At 38.2% G+C, this 21,668-nt stretch overlaps 1 protein-coding gene across 2 annotated transcripts in view; it reads left to right on the top strand.

The window, feature by feature from the left end:
- The window catches only part of PIBF1 (progesterone immunomodulatory binding factor 1), a 209,439-nt gene that overhangs the window by 1,802 nt on the left and 185,969 nt on the right, over window positions 1-21,668 (top strand). For both annotated transcript variants that reach the window (XM_032402871.1, XM_032402870.1), the window contains exons 3-5: window positions 5,815-5,915; window positions 8,374-8,572; window positions 10,842-10,961. In XM_032402871.1, the coding sequence (XP_032258762.1) occupies window positions 5,815-5,915; window positions 8,374-8,572; window positions 10,842-10,961 (420 nt within the window). The remainder of the gene's footprint in view (window positions 1-5,814; window positions 5,916-8,373; window positions 8,573-10,841; window positions 10,962-21,668) is intronic.

Genomic DNA, 21,668 nt, shown 5'->3' with positions numbered 1-21,668 from the left:
TGAAATGCTACGTTTATCATTTCAAAAAGAAAATTATATTTTCTTGCATAGTTGAAAAAAATTTTTTGGAAGGAGAGGGGGAGTGAATTATACTTCTGTGTATTAAATAAGTCCTGAAAGAGGCGATGATTTGAAGTTGGGCAGGGATGAATTGCTTCTGTAGGCTCAATTTTTAAAATCTAGCATGTGTGAGGTATATCTTTTTAGGTGTTTTTTTCCAGCCAAGATGTTTTCTGCTTCATTGGGAATTAACCCTGATGTGACTAGTTTGATAGGGAGAATCAAGATCATAATTACATTATTGAGTCTGTATAGTCCTCTGCCCTGGAGATTCAGTTTCTTTGGTATCTCTGTTTGATAGTTATTCATATTCCTGAGTTTATGACACCTAATCATCATTGATCCTTGCCACGGCCACTTTTTATTTTGTATATTTATTCTTTTTATTCCCATAGCTCATTTCCCTTCTTCCCTCTCTCTATCAACTATTTTTTTTAAGATTTTATTTATTGATTTGAGAGAGAGGGAGGGGAAAGAGAACACGAGCGGGGTTGGGGTGCAGAGGGAGAGGGAGAAGCAGACTGCCCGCTGAGCAGGGAGCCCAATGTGGGGCTCAGTCCAGGGACCCCGGGATCAGGACCCGAGCCAAAGGCAGACACTTAACCAACTGAGCCACCCAGGCGCCCTTCTATTAACTATTTTAATTTTTTTTTTTACATTTGTTCTTGAAAATGGGTATTTTTCCTATTTTTTTCCTTTACATAAATGTAAATTGCATGTTTTGTTTTAGAGTTTATCTCTTTTATAGTTGTTTTTTTTCCCATCTCATGGATGTTTTTGAAATCGTTAATGTTAACTGTGTATGTCTCGTCTTCTGCTTCTAACTTCTATGTAATTCTGTGTGTGTGTGTGTCTACCAATCTCTCCATCCACTACCGCAGAGATAGGCACTTAGATTGCCTTCCAGTTCTCTGCCACCACATGCAACATGGGCCTTCTGTAGGCATTTCTCTTTTGGACCTGTGTGGACATCTTCTTTGACATGTATACTCAGGAATAGAATTTCTGGCTCACAGGGTATATGCATACTTAATTAAACTGAGTGTACTGTCAAATTACTCTCCAGAATAGCTGCGTACTCTACATTCCCATGGTTTTTGGTCCATGAGCACTAGGGTTGTTTTGCTTAGAGACCCCTTGGGAGTAAGATGTTTGCTGTCAGATATATGGAGAAATATTATACAGTAGAAGAATTAGTCTTTCATAATTCATCAAATCCAAGGCAGCTTGATTGTAAAGTGGACTATTACTTGTATCACTGAGATTAAAAACTGCCAAGTTAAACTGTTATGTGCTATAGATTGTAAGATGCATTCCAGTTTCAGAGATGTAAAATGTGAAAAAGTGAGAATCTGGGATCAATGAAGGAACAGAATTTTTAGACATTTATTTTCCAGAGCTTACCAGTATATTGAGCATTGGGGGTACAAAGATGAAAATATCAATTTTTAGCATTATTTTTTTATTAGTTACAGAGGTAGAGTTTAGTGATTCATCAGTTGCATATAACACCCAGTGCTCATTACATCAAGTGCCCTCCTTAATGTCCATCACCAAGTTACCCCATTCCCCCACCACCTCCCCCTCCAGCAACCCTTAGTTTGTTTCCTATAGTTAAGAGTTTCTTATGGTTTGCCTCCCTCTCTGTTTTCATTTTATTTTTCCCTCCCTTCCACTGTAACCCTCTGTTTTGTTTCTTAAATTCCACATATGAGTGAAATCATATGATAATTGTCTTTCTTGGATTGATTTATTTCACTTAGCATAATACCCTCTGGTTCCTTCCACGTCATTGCAAATGGCAAGATTTCATTTTTTGATGGCTGAGTAATATTCCATTGTGTGTGCGCTACATGTGGCATTATTAAAAATAAATTTCCCTTACTAGACTATAGATAATAAAAGTCACAGGAAAAGTAGATTTCTGCTGACTATAAAGCTTTCTTGCTATTAACATTTAAATGAAAAAAAAAAAAAAAAAAAAAAAAAACATTTAAATGGCTTGATTTAAGTTACTGAGCTTCCTATCATTGGAAGCATTCTATAGTCCTGAGTGGTCATGATATATTATAGGTATTTTTGCTGTGGAAAGAGGTTGAACTAGCTGTGCAGTGTTCTGGGGATGAAGTTCAGTTGCTAGTACTAGAGGCTTAGAAAATGGTGGCTGCCTGTAACACAGGAGAAGGATTTTATTTCTCTTGTTTAACAGTAATCTGAAAGTAGGTAATTTAGATTTGGGGTGGTTACTCCTTGATATTGTTAGGAACCCAGGCTCCTTTTAACCTTCTGCACAGCTGTTTTAAGCATGTGCTTTTCATCTTAAAGTCACAGATGGCTGATCTACCTCCAGTATTGTTATCCATGTTACAGGCAGAGGATGAGGAGAAGTATAATGGGAAAATGGGACACATGCCAAAAGACTCATTCCCTTTTATGTACTTCTGTTTTTTTAAAATTTTATTTATTTATTTATTTGAAGGAGAGAGAGAGTGCGCATGCTACCAGGGGGAGGATCAGAGGGGGAAGGAGCGGGAGAGGGAGAGAGAATCTGAAGCAGACTACCGGCTAAGCACAGAGCTCCACGCGGGGCTAGATCTCACTATCATCAGATCAGGACCTGAGCCGAAACCAAGAGTCAGACACTTAACCAGCTGAGCCACCCAGAAGCCCCAGGACTCATTCCCTTTTAAAGAGCTTTCCCAGAAGCTCAAGCCAGTGACCTCAATAAACTAGAACTATATAGCATGACCACCTTAGCTGCAAGGAGTGGAAAGCTGGGAAATGTAAATATTTAACTGGATACATTATTGTCACTAATAAAAATCAGAGTTACATTAGATAGAAGAGAAGACTTGGTGTTGGGAGATGAGTAGCAATTTTTGTTCTATTCATCACAATTTTTTTAAGTTAGAAAGTCTGTGAATCTAACGTTTTTTCTCCACCAGTATGGTGGCAATACAATTTTTACATTTGTTACAGTTTATTACTAATGTTACAGTTTTTTACTATGAATGTCTTGATCCATGTTGATTTGATTTCTCCATATCTAAAAACAAGAACACATTTCTCCAAGGGAATTCAAAAGCATTAGTCCCACTTCCCTCTTGCTCACTGAGAGAACTTAAAAGGGTAACAGCTTAGGCCAAACATCCTGATTCTAGAGAATTGTTAGCTTTCCATTTTTATCCCTGCCCATTGATTCCTAAATCTCCTTCCTTATTCCTTCATTCCTTTCCTCTTCAGTCTTCATGCCTGGTAATTTTTAAATGAGAGAAAGTCTTTTTATCTTTCACTTGAGATCTGTGGGTTCCTTATTGCTTGGGAATTAAATGAAGGGGTGCATCTTCCCAGCTTGATTATCTTTGAGTTAAGGAACCTAAGTTAGAAGTCAGTTAAAATTGTGAAAGTTGTAACCCTGGAAAGAGTAGAACTTTCTGTCCTTGTGGTAACAGTATTCTTGATTTGCAAAATAATAACTATGAGGAATGTGGTTGTCTTTTGTTGATTTAAGACATTTATTGAGGCATGTTACTAGGAATATAACTGAACATGGCAGGGTCCCTTTTTTATGTAGATCACATTCAAGTGAGACACATGATCAAGAAACAAATGGGAGCTCTTCAAGGTCATGTGACACAGCATCACTTAGCAATGGGAGTTTTCTACTTTAGATAAGGAGTCAGCAAATTTTTTCTGTAAAGACCCAGACAGTAAATATTTTATGCTTTGCAGGCCGTATGTGGTCTATCACATATTCTTTGTTGTTTTTTTTAATCCTTTACAAATGCAAAATCTATCAGCTCATGGGCTGTACAGAAACAGGACATGGGCTTGATTTGGCCCATTGCCATTGTTTATTAACTCTTGCTTTAGACTGTGTAATCAGAGAAGCCACTGGCAGATTTTAGGCAATTAGAGTTACATGTCCTGATTTTTGTATTCAAAATGGCACTGAAGTAATAGACCAAGGACAGATAAGGTAGAAGCAGAAGACAGTTAATTGGGTTATTGCCTTATGTAAGACTTAAGTTTTTGGCTTCATCTACTGGAGCCATTTATTGAGAAATGGAAGGCTGGGAGAAGACTGATGTGGGAGGTAAGATGTAAGTTCTGTTTTGAACATGTTAAACTTTAGATTCCTGTTAGACCCCAACACAGAATTGTCAATTAGAGTTTAGGGGTGAGTCCATGACTTTGTATGTGTGTTTGTGTGTGTGTCTGTGTGGTGTGTATGTAAAATATACATCAGCATATAGATGGCACTTAAAGCTATGGGATTAGATGACATTACCTGGTGAGAGCAGAGGGCCCCAAGCCACGTGAAGTGGAGTCCAACATTTAGAAATAGGGTAGAGGAAGAAAATCTAGCAAAGGAGCCTGAGAAGCCTACAAGTGGCTAGTGGGTTAGGAGGAAGACCAAAGAGGAATAACATGGAATCCAAAATAGGATACAGTCATCTGCTGTGTCAAATCATGCTGTCAAGTAAGATAAATATGTTGAAATTACTAGGGGACTGGTTATTAAAAAGAGGTGATTCAGAATACTTTTACTGGAATATTATGGTAAAAAATACTGAATTTTTGCTCTGATGGTAAGCAGAGAAACGGTACATTAGCAAAGGGAGTGGTGTGATCAAGGGAATATTATTGTTCATTGTTCTTTTTAATGGATTATAGAAGTAGTTTGCTTAATGATAGGAATGATCCAGTAGAGTTGGGGAATTTGTTGATGCAAGAGGGATCCATTTGAATATATTAAAGATTGGCTGTTAATCTATTTTAAAAGATGAGTAAGAATTACCTGGGTTGAAAGGAAAAGAGAAAAGAATTTTTTAATTAGACTTAGAGCAAAACCCAAGTCCATAGAGGCTTAAGAGAGACCACAGCATACTTGAAGAATGGCAAGCACTTATTTTTCCTGGAACAGAGTATCCTTTTAAGCTAGTGACTAGAGAAGGAAGGAGCTGGTAAGGGCCTGATCAAGAAGTACTGGTACATTATGCCATGAAGTTTGAAATTGACTTCGAAAACAGTGAAGATCCTCTGAAGGATTTAAAACTGGGGAAATAAATTTTTGATAACATTTTTTAAAAGGAAGATAAAGGAAGATAAATTTGGAGGTTGACAAAACTGGACACAAGGAAACACTCCTGGTGAGAGATGGTAGGGGTCTAACTGAAGATTTGTCAGTGGATATCAAAGAGGATGGAGAAGTTTTGACAGCTCTTTATGAAGTGAACTTAACAACAACCACAACGAAATGGAGTCTGATCAGAATAAGCTGTGAGGAGAAGTAGACATCAACCATGACTTAGGTGTTTTTTGCGTTGGAGACTAGGGAGATGCAAGGAACGTACGATTAGGTGAGGCTGAGGACTAGTTTTCTTTTGGACGTTTGTGACATCACTCATGGAGTATTCATTTGGAGATATATGGAAGGAAATAATAGCAAGGAAATAATTACCTGGGTGAGGCACCACAATAAAATCCCAGATGTTAGGGGGCTTCTCAGTGAGAGTGGGTTAAGGGGGGAAAAGTAGTCTTAATGACAGCCTGGCGAAAAACCCATGTATGTGGCAACAGTTTAAACCATTTGTATGAACAGACTGTAATTTGTTAATACAACCATTGCAGAGGAACCTCTGTCCAAGCTTTCTCTCTTTTTTTTTTTTTTGACATTTAGTATTTTTCAGACATTTTGTAATGATAAAATTGAAAGTTGACCATATAATTTACCTCTTTCTCTTTATTGAGATTGAAGAATTGGAGGAGAAACTTAATGATGCACTTCACCAGAAGCAGCTACTGACATTGAGATTAGACAATCAGTTGACTTTTCAACAAAAGGATGCCAGGTAAAGTTTTTAAGAAACAGTAATATCTATTTAGCCATTAAAAGTAATTTCATTACCTGTTTATGCATGCAATTGTAAGCTAAAATAGAGAAATTTTAAGTGAGCGATGGTAATAACTTTTACATCCATACCGACAAAGAAGTAGGTTACTTGATACAGTACACAAAATACAAAAAGTCAAAATTCAGCGTTCCTTCAACAAACATTGCTGATGGAAGTGATCCATAAGTGACAATGGAAGTTCTCTAAACTCACCACCATTTAACCTGTTGTCTGGATTAACCTTTCTTCATTTGCTTTATAAAGCACACTAAATCTCATGGCCCATTTAACTCTGCACGTTTAAATTACCTTCTTTTTTGCCTGCATTCTTTCTCCCAATTCAGTTGTGTACTTAGGAAGAGTCCATTGTGTTTACTCTCAAATATGCCTATGACAGTTGCCCTTAGAATTATGTAAACATGAAATATGAATGGAAAAAACGATGTGCTGCTTTATGAAAACTATAATGAATTCTTTGAAACAATTTAATAGAAGTGAGTGATTAAAAAAAAACTATCATCAAATTAAGTGAAAGCAAGACAGATTTAAAAGTTGGGAGCAAAAATCAAACAAGTCCATAAAAAGTATCCTCTCCGATTTCTTTCCAAGTGTCTTTAAGGTAAAGAAATTGAACTTGGCAGTCATGAACAATGATTTACACAAAAAACAAAGTATACCTTTGTATTTAAAAAATCTGAACCCTATGTAGGAAATTTGACAAGTGACTGCTTCTTTCTATGTGTTAATTAGAAGTAAATGTGTTAAAGTGCTTATCTTTTCTCTTTGTAAGCTTTAACTGATACTTAAAAAAAATTATCTGACCAGTTACCAGGCACTATAACATTAGATCACTGGTTCTGAAACTTTAGTATGTATCAGAACCATCTGGAGGTCTTGTTAAAAAGGATTGTTGGGTCTCACCCTCTGATATTGTGATTTGGGGTGAGCCCTGAGAATCTGTATTTCTAACAAGTTCTCAGGTGATGCTGATGCCGCTGGTCTGGGGACAATACTTTGGGAACCACTGCATTCAGTGGTAGGGCTTCTACTCTAATTCTTGAGGCATTTTTCAGATTAAATGATGCTGAGAGGGCAGTTGAGAGGCTATTGCAATAATCCTCTTGATAGCTGACGTTAGTAAAAAGTGGTTGTTGGATTTTGAATATATTTTGAAGGTTGAGCTGATGGGATTGTGGCAACATTTTTGGTTCGAATAAATGAAAGGGTGGAGTTGCTGTCAACTAAGATAGGAAAACCACAGTGGAAGAGGTTTATGAATGAAGAGCAAGAGTTCAGTTTGGGACATCTTCTGTTAGAGTTGTCTTATTAGAAATCCATGTGTAAGTATTGGAAGAGTTTGGTCTAGAGATATAAATCTGGGAATCATTAGGATATAGACAGTACATATTTAAGTCATAAGACTGCATGAATTCCCCAAGGTAGTAAATACAGAGAGAGAAGAGAGCCAAGTACTCCTAACATTAAGGCAAACCAGAAAAGGAGACTGAGAAAACACCAAGGGAAAAATGGGAGAAAAATGACAAGAGAATAGTGACTTGGAAGCCAGGTGAAGAAAGTATGTAAAGGGAGAGATCAGTTGTGTCAAGTAATCTTTGGTCATGGATGAGAAGATGTGAGAATTGATCGTTAGCAATCTGGATGTCATTGGCAACCTTGAGATTTCAGTAGGAAGGATAAAAACCTAGTTGGCATGGGTTTAAGAGGAAGGGCATCAGACGGTGAGTATAGACAACTTTTGAGAAGTTTTGCTGTATGGAGGAGCAAACAAAGGGGGCAGTGAAATGGGGTCACTGTTCATTTTTTTTAAGATAGAAGAAGTAACAGCATGTTTGTATGTTGATGGGTGTGATACAGTAGGAAGGGGAGAGAATCAATTGTCCCTTCCTGCTCAAAATCTTCGAATAGGCAACTAATGATAGCAATGTCTGCTACATGTATTCTTTGAGAATGATTAGATACAGATTACTCCTTTCATCACCTCACTGGTTGAATGAATACTTTACAGAGGTTCAGTGTTGCCATCTTCAAGCAGTATACCTTAAAGTACCTAGACAGAAAGAAATGAAAATTATTTTGATGAGTAGGGTCTAAAACAGATATATAAAATTTAAATCTTAAGCAAAGGAAATGCATGATTTTATAATTTGAATTTTGAAAATTATTCTTTAAGAATATCAATTTTCTATTTAATAGTTTATGTGGCTGCACATTTAGTAATGAGTATAGAATTGTCATTTCATGTTTAACAGCTTAAATAAATAAGCATTCAGCTGGAGCCAAAAACACTAGAGAGCTTCTCATTTCCTGTTTTTATGTTACTATAAAAGGTAACTTTGAGAAAATTAAATCTGAAAGATTTTTCTTTAAGCTTGCCATAAATTCTTTCCTAATGTAGAAAATATCAAGAACTAATGAAACAAGAAATGGAAACTATTTTATTGAGACAGAAACAACTAGAAGAGACAAATACTCAGCTAAGAGAGAAGGCGGGAGATGTTCGTCGAAACCTGCGTGACTTTGAGTTGACAGAAGAGCAATATGTGAAACTAAAAGGTTTTCCCGAAGATCAGCTTTCTATTCCTGAATATGTATCTGTAAGTGTGTTGCATCATTTAAAAAAAAAAAACTGCATGTATTTTCAAATTAGAATTTGCTATTTATATAATAGCCTTAACCTTCAAAGTACCCAATTAATAAATTATTTTGTTATTTTATGGCCTTGATCTGGAAATAGTGAATGAAGTTAATGGCTGCACAGTCCATAGAAATGAATCATTGTATCATAAACTGGTGGTTTATAATGTTTTTAAAATGAGAAATTTATAGAGATAACAGATTAGTGGTTGCCAGGGGATGGGGATAGTAGAGGAGAGAGGACTTGGTGTGATTGTAAAGGGAGTAGGATGAAGGAGATCTAGGTGGTCTAGTTCAGGATCTGTTGCAGTGTTGGTTATACAAATCTATGCATAGGATTCATCTATGGCCTTAGTCTCAATTTTTTTGACGTCAGCATCCCTTTACGTTCGCAAAATTACTGAGGACCCCAAGGAGCTTTTGTTTATATGGGCTATATCTATTAGTATTTACCATATTGGAAATTAACACTAAGACATTTTTAAAACATAAGAATACATAAGCACACATTCCATTAGCCTTGAAAGCAATGATCTCACCACACATCAGGTAGCCGCTGGCAAACACCACTAAACAGGCATAAGACAATGAGAGTAAAACAAGCAAAAAAAATCTTAGTATTATTAGGAAAATAGTTTTAATCTTATGGATTCCCTGAAAGGGTCTCAGAGTGATGGGGTGGTTACCAGGGGTTCCCAAACCACACATTGAGAACTGCTGGTTTGTGATATATAGATGTCATTTCACCTTTAGAGGCTTGAACTTTTTCATATGTAAAAGGATTGATAATAATAATAGTACCTTTCTGTTGAGGTAATGTGAAGATTAACTGTGAATATGTACGTGAAATGCTTAGCATAGTGCTTAGAACATAGTAAACATATAGTAAATATACCTATTATTTTTGCAGGAGTGGTGATTGCTACTCTTGGTTTCCATTTACATAACGTTTCTGGATTAATGATCTCATAAAAAAAGTGTTCCTTTTTATCCGTTTTTTTATTTAGCTCAAATATATTTTTTTCTGTCTGAAGTGTACTGTCCAAGACATATCAAATCTCTCACATGCTGTCATTGTGACTTTATCCATAGTAGGTATCAAGTATCCCACAAGTGGCAGTTACACATATTTTTGTTCTCTGGTTTGTTAATGTTCTTTGCCATCTTCTGTTTTTGTAGATGGTATTATCCCTAACTAGTCATACACAAATTCATTGTGTTGAGGACTAGCCTCTTACCAGGTGTGGTGCTCTTGCAATTCAGCAACATATTAAGGAATTGCAGATTGCATGCCTGTATAATAAATAGGCATAATTACCCTCTCCTAACTTGTTCATGGCTTCTTAAGCTTATAGGAATTTGTCAGATGGAACACTTTACTAGATTAGGGCAGACAAATTCCTTTGAGAGAATCATGAGTGAGAAGAGAGGTCTGGACTGAATGGAAGTAGTGATATGAAAGATCTCTCCAGATTCCTCCTGATTATCCCTTACCCGGCAGTGGTAGCAGTAGGGCTTCACCAGGAACCTGGGATATAGGCTTATTATGTGTTTAGGCAAGAGAGAGAGCAGTGTACAAATCAGGCAAAAATTCCTGCCTTCGTGAGCTTACATTCATTCGTGCGGAGCAACACAGACAATAAATTAAAAGTAATATGCAGAATGTTTGTCATAAATGCTATGGAGAAAAGAGCAGGAGTGAGACTAGGAGCTGCCATCAGGTGGGGTACTATTTTAAATCAGATTAGAGGAATTAGGGCTTTACTGATAGGGTAACCTGAAGGGAGTGAAAGCATGAGCCATACATTTGTATGTGGGAAGAATTCTATCAGAGGAAATACGAGCAAAACTTAAGCACTTAATATGTTCAGGAAGTAACAAGCAGATAGGGTGGAATGAGCAGTGGTGGGAAATGGGGAGTAAGTAGTACATGGAGTATAGATAGAAGGGAAGAAAGAGACTGTGTCGGGGGTGGAGAATTATAGATAATCTGGGCCTTGAGGAAACTTAATTGAACATTAAGCTTTAATAAAGTATTAGTGGTCAGGGTCAGTTAATAACTGTTTGTACAAACAAAACTCGATTATACAGGCATATAATGCAAAACTTAACGCTTTCCTTTTGTTATCTTAATGTTTTTATTACTCATAATTGAGGGTACTATAAATTAGTAAATTTTAATTGTAACTGGGATTCTAAAATTGCTTAATTTGATTTTTGTTTTTAAAGATTCGGTTCTATGAACTAGTGAATCCATTAAGAAAGGAAATCTCTGAACTGCAAGTGAAAAAGAATGACCTATCAGAAGAATTAAGTGAAAACAAAGGACAGTTGAAACAACTGACAGAGGTTTGTATGATTTTGATCGCTGGTGGGAAGAAGCTCCATGTTTTTTCCTAGGGAGTTCCTCAAGATTTGTGAGCAGGAATATAAAAGTCAATGGTAGAAAAATGGGACTGGGGGATGATGACTACATGATTATTCAAGCAGTGGGAAGGTTAAATTGGAAATAGTCATCTTAAAGATTGACAGGGTAAGTCTGTGATATTGGCCTGTAATCCATGGTTGAGCATTTTGTTGTAACTCTTTCATTCTTGGTTCTTATTACAGATTAGCCTTGTTTGTGATATGAAAGGGAGCTGCTATCCATTTATCATTTTGCCTCTTCATTAAGTACATTAGTTTTCCTAATGTTTGTTTGGAGCATGAGCACTGATATAAGTAAGCATCAGCCCCAGTGATCTGCATGGTGCTGTGCCATGTGCTGGCAGCAGTGAACTCAAAAGAGGGAGTGTCTGCCCTTCTAGAGTTCAAACTCTAATAGATTAGACTTAGAACCTTGGATGATGTTTTGACACTCTCATTTTTCTGTGTGACACTGAATAAGTCATTTAATGTTTCCTGCTCTGTCAAATGGAGGAAATAATCCTGCTTGTCCGTTCATTTCATTGCATTGCTCATGTTTCTGTTTCAAAGTAAAAATGTCATTTTAGCAAAGTTGCATATAAATATTTTTTTGTCCTTATTTCAAGGGCAGCTTTTACCAAAGATCTATTATCCAGAAAATAATTATAATTTAATTTACATTTCGATGCCCTAATTTGCTGCTCTGTTAGTGCTGGACAAAATCTATTTAGGTCATTAATGTAGAGCCAATATTACAAGCAAATAAAGGCTCATCTTCCTTCCTCTCCTCATAGGAGTGATAAAGTCAGCAGGAGTGATGCCAAAGAGGCAGATGTACCGATATGAACCCTACTACAAGGTTCTGTTGTGGGTTTTTGTTTCTTCTGCTGACCTGCCACATTGTGCAGGTAAAGTGTTTGCATATTTTAGAAAGATAGCTTTTAATTTTTATAAAATTTGCAAAAAAATACAAAGTTAGAAGGTGGCTAGTAGCTAATTTTGTGGTCTTGGCCAAATCATTTAATTTCTATTTCTGCAAAATGCCCAGGATGGCGATAGTCATGGCAACACACGGTTCATTGGGTTTACTGGGGACAAGGCAATGAAATGAGTTTTCAGACTTGGTTCTGTAGCACGTCATGGTATCTCAGTTTCCCTCAAGGACTTCTTATTTTTTAGGAGGAGGGCTGGAAAAGTTTCCTAACCTTGTTTATATCAAATTATCTCTTTTTTAATGACCTTAACATTTGGGAATTCTAAGACTGGTTTCTCTTGAACAAGGATTCCTTGGGCCAAAGAGAAAAAAATTTTTGCAACTCTAGAATTATCAGTAGTATGTGATATAGTTTTCCTGTGCCGTAAAGCAAATCTCTTGACTCTTCAAGGCTCAGTAATGGCATTGTATCCCAGATTTTTGTTTGTTTCAGCCTTGCTCATAACACTGCCAGTATTTTGTTGATAGGAAAACATAGATAATTAACACTGGTTTGACTCATTGCATTCCTGAGTATTTTTAATGAACTAACAGCTCTTGAACAAAGGAACAGTTTTGTTTGTTTTAGGATTCTTCAGAGAAATAGAACCAATAGGATATCTAGAGGGAGAAAGAGAGATTTGTTTTAAGGAATTGGCTCACATGATTGTGGAGGCTTGATGAGTCCAAAATCTGATGGGATAGGCTGGCAGGCTGGAGATTCAGGGGAGAGTTGTAGTTGAAGTACAGAGACGACGCTACTGACAGAATTCTTCTTATTCAGAGGAGGTCAGTCTTTGGTCTAGTATGGCTTTCTGGTGATTAGATATGACCCTTGCATTATTCAGGATAATTGGCTTTACTCAAAGCCTACTGATTTAAATGTTATTTGTTTTTTCGTTTATTTCAAGTTTTTATTTCTAGTTAGTTAACATATAGTGTAATACTGGTTTCAGGAGTAGAATTCAGTGATTCGTCACTTACGTATAACACCCAATGCTCATCACAAGTGCCCTCCTTAATGCCCATCCCCCACCCATCGCCCCTCCAGCAGCCCTAAGTTTATTTTCTATCGTTAATAATTGTCTCTTATGGTTCGCCTTCCCCTCCTTTTTTTTATTAAATGTTAATCTCTGGGGCGTCTGGGTGGCTCAGTTGGTTAAACATTTGCCTTCTGCTCAGGTCATGATCCTAGGGTCCTGGGATTGAGCCCCATGTTGGGCTCCCTACTCAGTGGGGAGTCTGCTTCTCCCTCTCCCTCTGCCCCTCCCTACTGCTCATGCTCTCTCTCTCAAATAAATAAATAAAATATTTTTAAAGAAATGTTAATCTCATCTAAAAAATACCTTTACAGAAAGATCTAAAGTAGTGTCTGACCAAAATAAAAATAAAATAAAATAGTATTTGACCAATTTGAGTATTGTGGCCTAGCCAATTGACACATGAAGTTAACCAGCACAGGGGCACCTGGGTGGCTTAGTTTTGGCTAAGCATCTGACTCTTGATTTTGGCTCAGGTCATGATCTCAGGGTCGTGAGATTGAGCCCCGCCTTGGGCTCCATCCTCCGAGGAGAGTCTGCTTCTCTTGCTCCTCCTCTCCACCTGCCCCTCCCCCAGCTTGCTGCATGTGTGCTTTCTCTCTCTCTCAAATAAATAAATCTTAAAAAAAGAGAAAGAAATTAACCATCACAGAACCCTTCCATGTGCAAGTTTGTTTCTTAAAAGGTTCATCACCTCTCAGCTGAAAATGTAATTCTCTGTCTTAAACCTTTTCATAAATTTAATAATATAAACAGAGAATTGAACCACAATCAGGAAAAAACAAATTAAGCAGTGTGTTGTCTACTTAATAAAAGGTCTTAGAAATTCAGAGAATATGATTTAGACAGAATAGAATTACTTTTATATTAAAGTCACCCATAAAGTTTGATTCCTCTGGTGTGTCAAGGGCTAATACAGGTCAACTTGCCCAACACTGAGGAAAAAATCAACTGAATATTTTTAAATTAAAAGATTTCCTTATAAGGATATAGTGAACAATAAATATAATATTTAATATTAAAAGAAATTTTGCATAACTGTGTACTGTGAGGATTTTTATGTGTGTGGGGGATTTATTTTTTGAAATGGTTTGTTATTTACTCTCTAGTATTTGGAAAATTCACAGATACTATTTCAAGTTTTATCTCTGCATTTTGACAGTGGTGTGATAATATTGGATAAAAAACTTAGTCTTCTCTACTCTCTCTGCCCCTAATCTTACAACTTCTCCATCTACAAAATAGGATGAGAATATATAACACCTTCCTCATATGGTCATTATTATGGGAATGAAATACATTCAGTAAATATTTGTTATACATCTGTTAATGTGGCAGGCATTGTTCTAGGTGCTTGGGATACTACAGTGAACAAAACAATGATCTCTGGCCTCATGGACTTTATATTTTTAAAAAGAGTACAGGGAGGAGTACCTGGTAGCTCAATCAGTTAGGTGTCTGACTCTGGATTTCAGGTCAGGCATGATCTCAGGGTCCTGGGATCGAGCCCTGAGTTGGGCTCCATTCTCAGCGGGGACTCTGTGTGAGGATTCTCTCTCCCTCTTCTCCTCCCCCACACTCATGCACACGCACTCTTTCTCTCTCTCTAGAATAAATAAATCTTAAAAAGAGTACAGGGAAACATACAAATGTTATAGATAAGTAAATCAAAGAGGAAGAAAGTGATAACTGCAAAGGATAAAAGAAAAAATATTAGTGCTGCATGGAGAACAGGGAAGAAATCATATTTAGAATTGTATAGGGTCAGTCAGTAGGCCTCATTGAGGAGGTTAGAAGTTTACAAAGACTTGGAGGTGAGGGAGACAGCAAAGTTCTCAAGGAAGAACTCCCAGACAGAGGGAACAGTCAATGCAAAGGCAAGAGGGTGCCTTGATGTTCATGGAGCAATGAGGAAGCCAATATGACTGGAAATATTGAAGGGAGAGAATAGTTAGGTAAGATCAGAGAGGTAATGGGTTTGTTGAAGTCACCATAAGGACTTTGATTTTAACCCTTAGTGAAAGGAAGTATTGCAGGATTTGGGGAAGAGATGTGACATGATGTGACATACTGTAAAAGGATTATTCTGGCCAGTATATAGTAGACCCTCAGAGAGTATTAAAGAGCTTTATTAATGTCCCAGCTGTTTTTGTTTTTTTGTTCCTTTGTTTTTGTTTCGTTTTGTTTTGTTTTGCTGAGAATAGGCTATAGAGCTATAAGGATGGAACCAGAGAGACTTGTTATGAGACTGTTGTAGTAATCTAGGTAAGAGGTGACAGTGCTTCAGATCAGGGTAATAGCAGTGTAACTGCTACGAACTGGTTGGATCTTGGATATATTTCGAAGTAGAGCCATGGTTGGGAAAAATATGGCAGAGGAGTAGGGGACCCTATTCCAGCCAGTCCACGGAATTGAGCTGGATATCTGCCAGACCACTCTGAACACCCATGAAATCAGCCTGAGATGTAAGAAGATAGGTCTGGATCTCTACAAACAGAATATCACAGGCAGTTGGTTTCGAGGTACAAAGTGGGGAGTCGCAATTCCGCGGGCAGATATCAGAGGATAAATGGAAGGGGGAGGGAACCGAGCCGTCAGGATCCTACACCACTGGTGAGCAATAGCCTCCCGCGCTGGGGACGGGGCACAAACTCGCAGACCGGTAGCAACGGGAAAAGGACTTTAGGGCAGCCCCCTGGGCAGAAACCCAGAGCGGTGGGACCATGCATGCGAACGGGGGGCGGCTGGCGATTTTAGAAGTACAAAGGGCATAGACAAGCCCCAACCTGGAGGCGAGGACTGGGAGCACTGCTGAGGGGCGCACAACCCAGGATGCTGCAGTTTATAGCAGCACACACAGAAACAGAGATAGTGTGGCCTGGAGACCTCACTGAAGAACAGACTGCAATCTCTCTACTCTGAGGCAGAGGGTTGGAAACGATCTCTTCTGCTCTGACTCTGGGAAGAGATGCGGAAAGCCGCCAGGGAAAGCCGCCAGAGAACAAAAGTCCCAAAGAATCAGTTCCCACTGAGCCCATCCCCTGCCACAGGGAGCAGGGCAACTCTCCCCAAACAGGGTTGCCTGAGTAACAGCGTGGCAGGCCCCTCCCCCAGAAGACAGGCTGGGAAAACGAGGCCAGCAACCCTAAGGTCCCTAGAAAACAGGTGCATCTTGCTTGGGTTCTGGTCAATAATTTGGACTCTGTACATTCCCTCAACCACCCCTCAACAGAATGACTAGGAGGAGGAACCCCCAAAATAGGAAAGACTCAGAGACTATGACTTATGCCACAGATTTACAAATGGATACAGATATAACCAAGATGTCGGAGATGGAATTCAGGGTAGCAATTGTGAAGACACTAGCTAGAATGGAGAAATGGATTAATGGCAACGTAGAGTCTCTGAGGGCAGAAATGAAAGCTGAATTGGCAGAACTTAAAAATGCTATCAGTGAGATCCAATCTAATCTAGATAATCTAACAGCTAGGGTAAGCGAGGCAGAAGAACGAATAGTGATTTAGAAGACCAATTAATAGACAAGAAGGGAAAAGAGGAGGCCAGGGAAAAACAACTCAGAATCCATGAAAATAGAATCAGAGAAATAAGTGACACCATGAAACGTTCCAATGTCAGAATTATTGGGATCCCTGAGGGGGTGGAGAAAGAGAGGACTAGAAGATATATTTGAGCAAATCGTAGCTGAGAACTTCCCTAATCTGGGGAATGAAACAAACGTTTGTGTCCTAGAGGCAGAGAGGACCCCTCCCAAGATCAAGGAAAACAGGCCAACACCCCGGCATGTAATAGTAAAGCTCGCAAATCTTAGAACCAAGGGAACCATCTTAAGGGCAGTTAGGGGGAAGAGATTCCTTATGTACAGAGGGAGGAATATCAGAATAACAGACCTATCCACAGAGACCTGGCAAGCCAGAAAGGCCTGGCAAGACATATTCAGGGTACTAAACGAGAAGAACATGCAGCTAAGAATACTTTATCCAGCAAGGCTGTCATTTAGAATCGATGGAGAGATGCAGAACTTCCAAGACCAGCAGAAACTGAAAGAATATGTGACCACTGAGCCGGCCCTGCAAGAAATATTAAGGGGGGCTCCAGAAATTTACAAGGACAATCTATAAAAACAAGGTCTTCACAGGCAACATGATGACAATAAATTCATATCTTTCAATAATCACTCTCAACGTGAATGGCCTAAATGCTCCCATAAAACAGCACAGGGTTGCAGATTGGATGAAAAGACAGGACCCATCCATATGCTGTCTACAAGAGACTCCTTTTGAACCTAAAGATACATCCAGACTGAAAGTGAAGGGATGGAGATCCATCTTCCACGCCAGCGGACCTCAAAAGAAAGCTGGGGTAGCAATTCTTATATCAGACAAATTAGATTTTAAACTAAAGACTGTAGTTAGAGACCAGAAAGACACTATATCATTCTTAAAGGGTCTATCCAACAAGAAGATCTAACAATTGTAAATATCTACGCCCCCAACATGGGAGCAGCCATCTACATAAACCAGCTGTTAACCAAAATAAGAATCATATTGATAACAATACGTTAATTGTAGGAGACCTCAATACTCCACTCTCAGCAATAGACAGATCATCTAAGCAGAAAATCAACAAAGAAACAGCTTTGAATGACACACTGGACCAAATGGACCTCATAGATATATACAGAATATTCCACCCTAAAACAACAGAATACTCATTCTTCTCAAGCGCACATGGAACTTTCTCCAGAATAGACCACATACTGGGTCACAAATCAGGTCTCAACCGATACCAAAAGATTGAGATTATTCCTTGCATATTCTCAGACCATAATGCCTTAAACCTGGAACTCAATCACAAGAAAAAATTTGGAGGAAATTCAAACACTTGGAACCTAAAGACCACTCCACTCAAGAATGTTTGGGTCGACCAGGATATCAAAGAAGAACTTAAACAATTCATGGAAACCAATGAGAACGAAAACACATTGGTCCAAAACCAATGGGATACTGCAAAGGCAGTCCTAAGGGGGAAATACATAGCCATCCAAGCCTCACTCAAAAAAATAGAAAAATCCCGAATTGACCAACTAACTCTACACCATAAAGAACTAGAGAAAAGGCAACAAATGATGCCTAAGCCACGCATTAGAAGGGAAATAATTAAGATTAGAGCAGAGATCAATGAATTAGAAACCAGAAACACAGATCAGATCAATGAAACTAGAAGCTGGTTCTTTGAAAGAATTAGTTAGATCAATAAACCACTGACCAGACTTAGCCAAAAGAAAAGAGAAAGGACCCAAACTAATAAAATTATGAATGAAAGGGGAGAGAGCATGACTAACACCAAGGAAATAGAAACAGTTATTAGAAATTATTATCAACAACTATATGCCAATAAGCTGAGCAACCTGGATGAAATGGATGCCTTCCTGGAAACCTATAAACTCCCAAGACAAACAGGGAGAAATTGACAACCTGAATAGGCCAATAACCAGTAACGAGATTGAAGCAGTGATCAAAAACCTCCCAAAAAACAAGAGTCCAGGGCCTGATGGATTCCCTGGGGAATTCTACCAAACATTCAAAGAAGAAATAATACCTATTCTCCTGAAGCTGTTTCAAAAAATAGAAACAGAAGGAAAGCTTCCAGACTCATTCTATGAGGCCAGCATTACCTTAATCCCCAAACCAGGCAAAGACCCCATCAAAAAGGAGAATTTCAGATCAATATCCCTGATGAATATGGATTCCAAAATCCTCAACAAAATCCTAGCTAATGGGATCCAACAATACAATAAAAGGATAATCCACCACGACCAAGTGGGATTTATTCCCGGGATGCAAGGGTGGTTCAACATTCCCAAATCAATCAGTGTGATAGAACACATTAATAAGAAGAGAGAGAAGAACCATATGGTCCTCTCAATTGATGCAGAAAAAGCATTTGACAAAATACAGCATCCTTTCCTGATTAAAACTCTTCAGAGTATATGGATAGAGAGAACATTTCTCAAGTTCATAAAATCCATCTATGAAAAACCCACAGCAAATATAATCCTCAGTGGGGAAAAGCTGAGAGCCTTTCCCTTAGGATCAGGAACACGTCAAGGATGCCCACTCTCGCCACTATTGTTCAACATAGTGCTAGAAGTCCTAGCAACAGCAATCAGACAACACAAAGAAATAAAAGGTATTCAGATTGGCAAAGAAGAAGTCAAATTCTCTCTCTTCGCCGATGACATGATGCTTCATTTGGAAAATCCAAAAGACTCCACCCCCAAATTACTAGAGCTCATACAGCAATTCAGTAATGTGGCAGGATACAAAATCAATGCACGGAAATCAGTTGCTTTCTTATACGCTAACAGTGCAACTGTAGAAAGAGAAATTAGAGAAACAATTCCATTTACAGTAGCACCAAAAACCGTAAGATACCTTGGAATAAACCTAACCAAAGAGGTAAAGGATCTATACTCTAGGAACTACAGAACACTCATGAAAGAGATTGGAGAAGACAGAAAAAGACAGAAAAACATTCCATGCTCATGGATCGGAAGAATGAACATTGTTAAAATGTCTGTGGTATCCAGAGCAATCTATACCTTCAGTGCCATCCAGATCAAAATTCCACTTTTTCAAAATGCTGGAACAAACAATCCTAAAATTTGTATGGAATCAGAAAAGACCCGGAATCGCCAAGGAAATGTTGAAAAAGAAAAACAAAGCTGGGGGCATCACATTGCCTGATTTCAAGCTATATTACAAAGCAGTGATCACAAGACAGCATGGTACTGGCACAAAAACAGACATATAGACGAATGGAACAGAATAGAGAGCCCAGATATGGTCCCTCAACTCTGTGGTCAAATAATTTTCGACAAAGCAGGAAAAAAATATGCAATAGAAAAAAGAGTCTCTTCAATAATTGGTGCTGGGAAAATTGGACAGCTATATACAGAAGAATGAAACTCGACCATTCTCTAACACCATTCACAAAGATAAACTCAAAATGGATGAAAGACTTCAATGTGAAACAGGAATCCATCAAAATCCTAGAGGAGAACATAGGCATTAATCTCTTTGACATCGGCCACAGCAACTTCTTTCAAGATTCATCTCCAAAGGCTAGTGAAACAAAAGCAAAAATGAACTTTTGGGACTTCATCAAGATAAAAAGCTTCTGCACAGCAAAGGAAACAGTCAACAAAACAAAGAGGCAACCCACAGAATGGGAGAAGATATTTGCAAATGACACTACAGATAAAGGGCTGGTATCCAGGACCTATAAAGAACTTCTCAAACTCAACACCCAAAAAACAATCAAGTCAAAAAATGGGCAGAAGACATGAACAGACACTTCTCCAAAGAAGACAAACAAATGGCTAACAGACACATGAAAAAATGTTCATCATCATTAGCCATCAGGGAAATTCAAATCAAAACCACATTGAGATACCACCTTACACCAGTTAGAATAGCAAAAATTGACAACGCAAGAAACAACAAACGTTGGAGAGGTTGTGGAGAAAGGGAAAACCCTCTTATACTGTTGGTGGGAATGCAAGTTGGTACAGCCACTTTGGAAAACAGTGTGGAAGTTCCTCAAAAAATTAAAAATAGAGCTACCCTATGATCCAGCAGTTGCACTACTGGATATTTACCTCAAAGACATAGATGTAGTGAGAAGAAGGGCCATATGCACCCCAATGTTCATAGCAGCAATGTCTGCAATAGCCAAACTATGGAAAGAGCTGAGATGCCCTTCCACAGATGAATGGATAAAGAAGATGTGGTCCATATATACAATGGGATATTACTCAGCCATCAGAAAGGATGAATACCCAACTTTTACATCAACATGGATGGGACTGGAGGAGATTATGCTAAGTGAAATAAGTCAAGCAGAGAAAGTCAATTATCATATGGTTTCACTTATTTGTGGAACATAAGGAAAAGCATGGAGGACATTAGGAGGAGGAAGGGAAAAATGAAGGGGGGGAATCGGAGGGAGAGATAAACCATGAGAGACTATAGACTCTGAGAAACAAACAGGGTTTTAGGGGGAGGAGCGTGGGGGGATGGGTTAGCCTGGTGATGGGTATTAAGGAGGGCATGTAGTGCATGGAGCACTGGGTGTTATACGAAAACAATGAGTCGTGGATCATTACATCAAAAACTAATGATGTGTTGTATGGTGACTAACATAACATAATAAAATAAATTTAATAAATAAAAATACTTTAGCTAACTATTAAAAAAAATAAGTAAAATAAAAGTAGAGCCATTAGTATGTCCTGATGAATTGGATGGAGGACATGAAAGAAAGATAGGAGTCAAATTAACTCCAAGGTTTGGGACTGAATAACTGGAAGGATGGATTTGCATTCAGTTGAGATGGCAGATTTAGGGTTAAAAGAAAGTTCAAGTTTTAGCCATATTGAGTTTTTAGAGATCTGTTGGATGTACAATTGGAAATACTTAGATATACAAGTCTGAACTTTGGAAGCTATATATTTGGAAGTTGTTAACATAAAGATAATATTTAAAAGCCAGGATGAGATCACCAGAGGTGAATGAATACAAAGAGGGCCAAGGCCTGAGCTCTAGGGCACTTTAA

This window comes from Phoca vitulina, unplaced genomic scaffold, assembly GCF_004348235.1.
Source record: "Phoca vitulina isolate PV1807 unplaced genomic scaffold, GSC_HSeal_1.0 scaffold5, whole genome shotgun sequence".
Classification (NCBI taxonomy): domain Eukaryota; kingdom Metazoa; phylum Chordata; class Mammalia; order Carnivora; family Phocidae; genus Phoca; species Phoca vitulina.
This window is presented reverse-complemented; position numbering and strand designations above follow the sequence as displayed.